Source organism: Patiria miniata, unplaced genomic scaffold (assembly GCF_015706575.1).
Source record: "Patiria miniata isolate m_02_andy unplaced genomic scaffold, ASM1570657v1 HiC_scaffold_5, whole genome shotgun sequence".
In the NCBI taxonomy this organism is placed as follows: domain Eukaryota; kingdom Metazoa; phylum Echinodermata; class Asteroidea; order Valvatida; family Asterinidae; genus Patiria; species Patiria miniata.
In genome coordinates this window covers 27,759,360-27,769,785 of record NW_024037072.1, presented here as the reverse complement: position 1 = coordinate 27,769,785, position 10,426 = coordinate 27,759,360, and the positions used below count along the sequence as shown (strand labels likewise).

Genomic DNA, 10,426 nt, shown 5'->3' with positions numbered 1-10,426 from the left:
ACGACTTTGACTTTGATCAGGGCATGGTCTATCAGATCACAAATTATGAACGAGATTGTTGATTTTGTTCATAAGTTATAAATGACATATAGCGGTCATATTTTAAACACAAATCGCTCGTAATTGTATACCTAACGACGTCATCATGACGACACACTAATACGCACAACTGGGGATCGGGTCGATTATGTTCATAGTTACAACTTTACACCATAAACCGTTTGGGAGAAAAGCCGCGTGCAAAATGGTATATAGTATTTTAACGTGCTTATTCAAAATTTGGATTTTCTTTTCCGAACGACATTTAAAGGAATATAACGTCCTGTAACAAATAAATTTGCTTGTGGCAGGCCTCTAGACAGCTTTAAAAATTGGTTTTAAATGGCGCGCTTCAGTTCAGAAATGGCGCAAACTATTCAGAATGATTAAATAAAAGATACCTTTTTGGGACTTTGATCACAAGAACTCATATCAGGAGCTTGCGACACCATCACGGTGTCTTTGTCAACTGGTGTTGTTGAGGCCCTCAATTCCGCTCTTAATTCAACAGTTCAAATCAATTAATTGATTACTTGTCATAGGCCGATTTTTTTCGTGCGATGTCTCATTGGAAAGCTCATAACTAATGTAATGCTAGAAAATTATCGATTCAATCATTGATATCTGTTTTTCAAGGTGCAACACCCAAAACGCACGTATACACCATCTTTAAAATTGTGCAAACAAATTAATTTTCATCGAGATCCCTCTTTCAGTTTCAATCCTTTGTCTTTAATCCCCCGTCAAACGATTTTAGTTTTCACCAGCTGTAACGCTTTTATACATTTTAGATAGGCCTATATGATTATTTATTTTTCAAGGAAATATGGCTTTATGATAGTGTCACAAACCACGTGTACCACACAACACAAAACATGCCCACTGTTCGTCTGGATGGGTTTCAGCTTAACCTAAATGTATTTATCTTGGCTATTTCCCCTTACTAAACAAATATATCTGTTTCGTGTTAAATCAATTACATTATGATGATTGACTTTAATATAAGGATTGTATAAGGCGTCTGCTGCAATTTATACTTCAGGGAGATTTAGATTTTAACTTTGATTTTAACCCATCGCTGACATCAAGCTGCTTTATTCTGGGCACTTATATATGCTTATATGCGAAAAGGGTTCAGATTGTTTCTTGTTTAACTGCCAACTATTTCTAATACATCTCACCACGCCATAAGGCGAATCAGATAAAGATCGCAATCGTTATACTGTCTACCGGAGCGACTTGAATAATTTGAAGACCGAATCACTAGTCGGATCTTTCAACTTAGCCGCGGCAGTCGCCTTCAAGAGTGGGTCGCTCTGATACCTTAGATGCGGGTCATCGCTCAGGATGATTTCCTCCAAGAGCTGGGCAATCTCCTCCGGTTGTTGGTAGGCAAACACGCGTGGCTTCAGATCCTTCTCCCAGTAATCTTTGTACAGTTGTTGGCCCTTTTCCTCCCATGTACCGCAGATATACTCTATTTTAAATGCCGGGTCGAGGCAACGAGTCAGAAGATGAGTCTTAACTGCACCCGGCTCCAAAATACTGACTCTGTTCATAACAATCAGGAAATGATAGGAAATTTGGGTGTTTTCATCTGATCGTATATAATAAAAAACAGGGGCGGCAGATGCGGGGGGTAGGGGGTACTCCCCCCCCCCCCCCCAGTTGTACCCAAGTGCCCCTCTTACGGACATATGTGCCTCATCATCGAGCATAAACGTGCCCCCTCGAGATGAAAACAAAACTGGCATTAAAATTTCTGATAACTTGTTTTCAGTAACCATTTCCGCAAATGATATAGAGAGTTCTGATATGAGCGAGGAATATGAAAACCAAGCCCCAAAACCTTTACACCGGCGCCCTGAAAATGGGCACACAATGGCGTAGTTTACCTAAGGTTACAGACCAGTAGATAAACTTCCATAGACCCCAATGGTAAATGCTCACACTTCAGAAATTTGGGAAAAATACTCACAACTCTCCAAGGTGCTCGAGACACACATCAAATTAAAGCTTATTTCATCATCTTTCGTTTTCTTTTCAATTTTTGGGGGGTTAACAGATGACTTTTAGGAGAAATTTCAATCCGAAGATGATCACCCCTGAAAATAGTCCTGAAGCCCATCGCCATTTTGAAAAACGATGCCTACACTCCATTATAAAATACAGCGCTTTAAGGGCCCCAATTTCATCCAAACTGAACGGAACTACAAGCTCACAGTCCTGTGCACGGCTTTCACCCATATTTTTTACAAACCCTCAAGTTTATGGCCCACAGCATGTTCAAATACTGAAGATTTTGAGTGCATGCAAATCGTGATTTGGCCGGCGTAGGCAATTTCGGACCGATTTACTGGTCTGCAACCCTAATGGCCGGTTTTCAAGAGCGCCCCCTATTTTGGAAGATTATGAGAAATATGAGAACCATTATGTAGCGCCTTTATAATGGTTCACAAGGTACTGCGACGCATTAAGCAGCCACTGCCAGAAACACCGGGGTAAACCCCTTCTCTTAGCGATAAGTGTTACTGGGTTCTTTAACTATATTAATGTATACTTTAATGTATACCTGATATTGTAACCTTTGCGAAGGACAGGTGCTATGCTCTCAGAGAATCCCTCCAATGCGAACTTGGATGCTGAATAAAATTCTAGGAAAGGAGTTCCTGTTAAAAAAAAATACAAATCAGCAGGAACGGACTGTGGTTCGCACAGTGGATGTGTGAGATGGTGCTTGGTGATTATTTAGTGTGTGATAGACATGTAGAGTTCATGTTATCAATCTGTCATTGAAATTTCGCTGAATCATTTGCCAAATGAGGTTCTCTTTTTCTTTATTCATTCATTTTCATGATGACTTGATGAGTTGGGCCCAACTGTCCCAGTCGAGCATAGTGTTGGAAAGAGATGGACCACTCAGACAAGTTTCTAGCTCGATGGATGTTTTCACGGTCATGTTTGGACGACCTTTTCGTCGAGGGGCCGTCAGGATTCCAGAGGAGAACTTGAATAACTGGCTCATTATGTCGATAAACGTGACCGGCTAGCCGAAGGCGACGCTGTCTGATGGTGGTGGAGATAGGGGGAAGGGCACCATACACAACAGAGTTAGGGAGATGTTGTTGCCAAGAAACGTTCTGAACAGCCCGCAACATCCGTGTATAGGTGCCATCAATGGATGCAGAGATCTGTTTGGTCAGGGCCAGGACTCGCAACCGTAGAGGAGGATGGATTCTACTGAGGTCTTGAAGATCTTAAGTTTGGTGGTATTGGAGATCGAGGATCTCCATACTTTGGTCAGTGAGAACAGAGCAGACCAAGGTTGAGCTTTTCTACACTCGATGTCATGAATAAAATGAGGTTAGTCTTGGCATTATACCTTCTATCCCTGTTCCGCTGGTTGTGTTGATGATACGACCTGACATCTGTTTCTTCATGGTTGGTAACACGGCCTGAATGACCCGGGCTGGGCCGAAGAGGTTCACATTCATAAGATGTTGAGCGATGTCAACGGAGCTCGGTGGGTTGTAAAAGAAGAAGCCAGTGTAATTGCCCGTCACTCTGGCATTGTTCACTGACAAGAGAGGATCACAGCAGAATAAATGTAGTTTAACCAGTAATTTAACAAACAAACAAACAAACAACCCCAACAAACTTCGTTGGGGTGTTGGGTTGTTTGTTTATTTGTTTGGGTTTTATTTAGGGAAATACTTGCAGTTTTGAAAGTGAATGAATCGGTTACAAAGATCTTCTGTTTAATAAGTGGCAATATAATTTGTCGAATTTGTATCCTCCTCGTAGTAATCGCAAGGCTCATTTTAATCAAACTGCGTCCGAGACACATGGCCATACGGCTATTATGCACATGCGTAATAATGCGTAACAGTGGCTGAAGCCGGTGTGGAAGTTAATTCTGTCCCCCGGTAAAACTGTCTGGGGGGACAGAATTACCTAGGTAAAAGTGTCCTCCCCGGCCCGTTAATTCTGTCCCCCTCCGGTCCAGATAATTCTGTGCCCCCAGGTTTTTTTGTCCCCCTCTTTTGAAACCCTGAAGGCCAGTTCTCTTTATTGTTTTTGTGAATTCACTCTACAAGGTATACATTTTGGACTTTTAGTCTGCCCTTCATGAATATAAAAGTATTTAATTTGGTCTATTAGGCCAAAAAAAAAAGTCTCCGGTTTCTGGTATGCGCGCGCGTCGCCGTAGCCATGCGCGTCGGCAAAATGAAAAAGTTTTTTTTTCAATAAATGATGATGTCTCAAAACCGCCAAACTCACTGGTTTGACTGGAATCCTGCTGCTGCACAATTTTAACGTGTTTTTAGATGGGGCTACGATCGAGTATAAGCTTTATGTGGCCTCTCTGGACTCCCATATATTTGCACTAAGTTTAGTCGGGCACCATTTGCAGTCATCAGCCAACATTTGAAGCCCAAAAAAAACCAGGTAAAAAAAAAAGGCCGCGTCGCCACACCACTTTTGGGGCAAGCTCCATACCAGAAACCGGAGACTTTTTTTTTGGCCTTAGATGATACGTGAACACAATGTTTCGATTTGGAGTACGGTGAAATCTATCGCGATTCTACCGCGATAGGTCAATACAGCGGCGATGCATAGCGATGGCCCTCGTCTCATTGATACAACGCCTACTTGGATTGGTCTGTGTTCCCATCATAGCGCGTAACGAAATTTCCTATTGGATGAATTTCTATTGTAGAGGGAGACGCATAATGTACACATGTGGTAATCACTGCCACATATCTTGCAGCATGTATTGGCGCGACGCGCGCGACACGCTGCTGCTCGCCTCTCAGTGCATACATTAACCAGGGGGACACTTTCACCGTTGGGCAGGGGGACATTTTTACCTGGAGGGGGGCAAATCTACCTAAGTAAAAGTGTCCCCCGGACACATTTATCGGGTCACGAACCGGTAAATGTGTCCGGGGGGGGGGGGACACATTTACCAGGAGGGACAGAATTACCTGTCACACCGCCATCCATAGCCATCCACGTATGTTACTGCGGCGGCCTTAGTACTCCGGACGCGGCCGTATGTTACTGCGGCGGCCTTAGTACTCCGGACGCGGCCGTATGTTACTGCGGCGGCCTTAGTACTCCGGACGCGGCCGTATGTTACTGCGGCGGCCTAAGTACTCCGGACGCAGCCGTATGTTACTGCGGCGGTCTTAGTACTCCGGACGCGGCCGTATGTTACTGCGGCGGCCTTTAATAGTACTCCGGACGCAGCCGTATGTTACTGCGGCGCCTTAGTACTCCGGACGCGGCCGTATGTTACTGCGGCGGTCTTAGTACTCCGGACGCGGCCGTATGTTACTGCGGCGGCCTAAGTACTCCGGACGCAGCCGTATGTTACTGCGGCGCCTTAGTACTCCGGACGCAGCCGTATGTTACTGCGGCGGCCTTAGTACTCCGGACGCGGCCGTATGTTACTGCGGCGGCCTAAGTACTCCGGACGCAGCCGTATGTTACTGCGGCGGTCTTAGTACTCCGGACGCGGCCGTATGTTACTGCGGCGGCCTTTAATAGTACTCCGGACGCAGCCGTATGTTACTGCGGCGCCTTAGTACTCCGGACGCGGCCGTATGTTACTGCGGCGGTCTTAGTACTCCGGACGTGGGCGTATGTTACTGCGGCGCCTTAGTACTCCGGACGCGGCCGTATGTTACTGCGGCGCCTTAGTACTCCGGACGCGGCCGTATGTTACTGCGGCGGTCTTAGTACTCCGGACGTGGGCGTATGTTACTGCGGCGCCTTAGTACTCCGGACGCGGCCGTGACCACTACACGAGCATGAAATGAAACTGCAATACTACTGTGTTATAACATGGAGGAATAAATAGGGTGCGTTCGAGTAGTTTACGCGTGGGAGTAACACTTACACTGGAGCGTTCGATTAGCCATTGTGGGTACGTTCGAGCGTGTTACTCTTGCTACTCCCAAGAGCAGGAAAATGTTGCGTGCGCATTACTCTCGGTGCAGGAGTATACTTCTGGTATGACGGAGAGTATATTATTATACTCTTGCTGACCCGCGGGTCGTACTCCTGCCGTTCGGGCGCTCAGGAGTATACTCGTGTTAACACGAGTAGCACGCTCGAACGCACCCCATGTGTTTACTCGTGTCTGCTCATGTCCACTGCCCCATCTCGCGAGTGGTAATGACGTATCTTGACGAGTTCCGTGGCTAGATTGACGATTGCGGGAGCTTGTTGAGTAGGCCTACATTTTAAGGTCCTGCCATGCAACAACCTTTGACCTCAATTTTCCCAGAATGCCAGGCGACCGCAGCGTTCAATAAGATTAAATTCAGGCTTCCTCGAGTGTACAACTCGTGTATTCACCAAGTTCAGGTTCGGCCAAGTTCGGGCAAGGACCATTAGTCGACTAGTGGTTGATTTGTGACGTACCTTACGCCTGCGCACTGATAGCAACGTGCGAATGTCTCTAGTCAAACGCTGGTCAAAATGTCATCCCAAAACTTCTGGATCATGGCTCTTTGCTAGCGTTATGAGTGCGCGCGGCTATTGGTTGCCAGCGATGCAACCAGCCACAGTGGGTTGGTTCCAATAGTCGACTAGCGAAGTCAACCATCGTCGACTAGACAGAGTTTGGGCAAGCGTTAGTCGGACTATGGTTAACCATTGGTCAACTATAGTCCTTGCGCGAACTTGGCCTAATCTTAAACAAAACCATGAAGAACCTACACAGAGCGCCCTCAGTGTGTACAGATTTTGTTAATTAATGTCCTGAGAATGAAAGTACAAAGTATTCATGCGTATCACAGAGTACCAAAGTCCTGTCCACTATGAGGGCGCTGTGCATGTTCTCTCTACATTGTCCAGAAGAGTGACGGACGCAATTCGGCTTTAATGATATTCAATCACACTCCCTTATACCAACAACGTCGATCCTGCCGTCTTCTCGCAATATCTCGTCAACTACGGACTTGATAGTATCTTCCTTGGTGACATCCAGTTGATGGATGAACAGTTTTTTGTCGAGTGAGTCGCCGGCAGCCTTTTCTAGGTCTCCCTTTTCGCCAAGATCTATCACTGTAGCGTAAACCTATATACGGATAAAATGTAATAGCTTTTTCAGATATGGTATAGACACAAAGGGATGGCGCTGTTGCGAATGGGTTAGCGCTTTTGTGTTTTACCAAATTTACCCACACCAAATTACATAGCCACCTCTTTTTGTGTCCACCATAATCTCAAAAAAAGCCAGCAACCAATGCTGAGCTAAACGGTCGTTTCTTCATTGGCTATAGCTATCAAGGAAATTAGTGCCGTGATTATATAGGTTTTCTCGGTCAATTTCGGCAAATGAGCAGCCAATTTAACCACTACGCTATTCTATTTCGCGCGAAATCAAATGCTACTGAAAAGGGTCATTCGATTTCGTTTTATGACCAGTCAAATGTACTGTTGCGTCATTCGATTTAACAAAATAATCATGCAATTTAACAATTCAACAAAGCAGCATTCAAATTCGCAGGAGCTTTTTGAGGCGTGTGTTTAGTCATTCAAATTCATTTTTGGGCAGTCATTTCTGGAATTTGTGCAATCTAAAAAACGCTTTGTTAAATTTTTGTTTCCTTAAGAATGTTGAAGGCATAAATACGGTTCACTTTTTGGCACTTGAGTCACTTTGCCGATGTACTTCGAAGACGAGCTTTCGCTACAGTTTTACACGCACATTTCTAGAAATGGCAGCTCGTGGTCGCTACGCTAGAGTGGCCCAGGTAGATCGAGAAAGGTTGATTGAGGCCTTCGAGGGAAACGAGCAAGACTACCTTGAGCTTGCGGTCAATTTGAACATCACCAAGTCCACAGCCAGATCAATTGTTGCAACATATTTGAGGACTGAGGGGCGAGAGACGCTGGCAAGAGGAGGAGCAACCAACATCAAGATGGATGATGACATGCGAAACCATCTGCAAGGCATCCTTGACGCTAATCCCGTCTTTACACTTCAACAAATGAAGGCTAGTTTGAGTGAGCATCTGCCAGAGAAGCCCCAGGTTTCTACTACCACCATAGCCAGGGCCTTGGATGGGATGATGATTACACTGAAACTAGTGGAGGACGTCCCTGATGCAAGAAATTCCCCTGAAGTTCTTGATCAACGCGTCCAGTATGGTGAGTGGTTCCTGCAGCATGGTGTTCTGGCGCATCTAGTCTTCATTGACGAGACAGGTTATAACGTCTGGACTCGACGCTCCCAGGGTAGAGCTCCACGAGGGATCGCTGCAAGACGAGTCGTCGACAGACAACGAGGGAGAAATTGCAATGTCACCTTCGCTGTTTCTAGTAAAGTACATGTAGGCTTGGTGCACCACCGAATCGCATTCGAAACTGTGACGCGAGAGAAATTCGAGGAGTTTCTTGCGGACACAATTCAAGAGTGTGATGCAGTTTTCCCAGACGACGAACCCATTTACCTCATATACGACAATGCGAGGCCTCACGTGCGAGCCCAACTCCCTGAAGGTGCCAACCCAATGATCCAGCTGAAGCGCCTCCCTCCCTACTCACCATTCCTGAACAGCACGGAGATGGCACACTCTGCATTCAAGGCTGCAGTTACCCGCATCCTTGGGTTACCTGAGTGGCAACAACGTGTCGGAGACAGACAGGCTGCCCAGCAAGCAGGAATGAACATGCAGCAGTGGAGGTGCGATCTCCTTCAACAAGCAGCCATCCAGAGCGTTGATGTCATCACCCAAGTGAAGTGCATGCAGTGGTACAACCATACCCAAACATATACATATGCCAAGATGTCTGGCACGCCAAGAGATTGATGGTTGAGGAAGAAACAACATAAACAATATAAAAACCAGGAAAAACATAAGAAACACCCCATTCAAACACAATACAAAATTAGGTCTTGGTCAGTTAACCAATAAAGATCCCCCCCCAAAAAAAAAAAAAAAAAAATGAAAAAGAAAACAAAGAAGAAGAAAAAACCTCATTGGCACCATGTAAAGTCTACTGGAAGCATAAATAAAGAAAACAAGGTTTGCCTGAATTAAAGTGAAGATACGAAACAGTTGCCTAGTACAGTTTATCTGTTTATTCGTATTTCTTTAGTCGTACTTATTTGAATTCTCTTTAAGCGAAATTGATTGCCTCTTTACGAAATTGAAAAAAATTTAATCAGTAAAATCTCCAGTCGAACCAGCTTTGCTAAATTGAATGATGATTGTGTGTCACGAAAAAGAATGACGATATGCTAAATTGAACACAGTGCTAAAGGAATTTGAATGCCTCAAAACGAAATTGAATGGCCGAATTCTGAATTTGAAACGCAGTAACAACTGGAGAGGCAAAATAGCTTCAATTCGAACGCACGAAAATTAAATTGGCTGCTCATTTGCCGAAATTGACCAAGAAAACCTATAATATACCATTTTGTATTTAATCCACATTTTATAGCCATCGACAAGGGTTTGTCATCTGTAATTCGACGAATGCCCAAACGGACTACTGTATGTCCTGTGGAACAAACGGGTGCACTTCGATAATCAGTGGGTAAACTACACACCACGTAATTAATTAAGCATATCTTATGCTGATCGGAATATATGATTTCAATCGTGAACACAAATGAACTAACTTAAAAGGATGATAATAACATTGTTCATTATAAGATGTAATTTTGCGTCGGGGTGATATAAATCAAATTAGGTTTTGCCCTTCACCGACGTTTAAACTCTGTATACTCAGTGTATAGTGTGTTACCGCCAGAGTAAAAGATGGAAAAATCACTCGGGTGGGACTCGAACCCACGACCTCCTGCTTTCTCGTGCAGATGTCTTACTACTCGACCACCGAGCTAACGGATTCAGTTGACTGGTTCGAATCGGATGTACATAACAGTGGGTACCGCACTAACTATTATAAGATGGAATTTTGCGTTGGGTGATATAAATCAAATTTTTATAAAAACATTGTTCATGCCGTAGACTATAGTTTGTTTCGTTAGCTTTATGAGTGCTAAAAAAAAAAAAAGGAAACCGGCAACATTTACCTTAAAGTCATGTTTGGATACCGTGGCAAGGTGCACAGCCTCAGCCAGCCCCATTCCCGATGAACAGCCAGTAATAAGAACAACTGTCGGTGCCATTTTGTTGAGAATGAACTGATTTTCTGTGACTCTCAACCTCCGCCTCCCTGTATGACATTGCAAGAGTTCAAGGGCGACGGCCTTTGATTTGGTCTCACAACTTCAGCTATTTTGAATGATCAGATACCACTCTGATAATCTTTGACCGATCTTTGTTTAATCATAGGGTTTGCGTAGGCTAAAAGTTGTAATCCAAGAGCCAGGGGGTAATTAATTTATTGGAAATGTTAATTT

The 10,426-nt window shown here is 44.5% G+C and overlaps 1 protein-coding gene across 1 annotated transcript; it reads right to left on the bottom strand.

Annotated features, from left to right (window-relative positions):
• Positions 1 to 639: 639 nt before the first annotated feature.
• On the bottom strand, positions 640 to 10,224 carry LOC119741339 (retinol dehydrogenase 8-like). Its single transcript, XM_038217090.1, has 5 exons — positions 10,097 to 10,224; positions 6,949 to 7,129; positions 3,422 to 3,616; positions 2,612 to 2,708; positions 640 to 1,590 (listed from the first exon to the last, which is right to left on the bottom strand). The coding sequence occupies exons 1-5, from the start codon at positions 10,190 to 10,192 to the stop codon at positions 1,266 to 1,268; spliced, it is 894 nt and encodes a 297-aa protein (XP_038073018.1). The 5' UTR covers positions 10,193 to 10,224; the 3' UTR covers positions 640 to 1,265.
• Positions 10,225 to 10,426: the final 202 nt, after the last annotated feature.

Bases quoted from the DNA above. Each gene is read 5' to 3' on its own strand.
- LOC119741339 (XM_038217090.1), bottom strand. From the start codon at position 10,192: ATGGCACCGACAGTTGTTCTTATTACTGGCTGTTCATCGGGAATGGGG. The intron at 7,130-10,096 runs GTAAATGTTGCC...ATCCGTATATAG, and splicing joins TATCCAAACATGACTTTAAG to GTTTACGCTACAGTGATAGA. The intron at 3,617-6,948 runs GTGATTGAATAT...CTCTCTTGTCAG, and splicing joins CGTTGTTGGTATAAGGGAGT to TGAACAATGCCAGAGTGACG.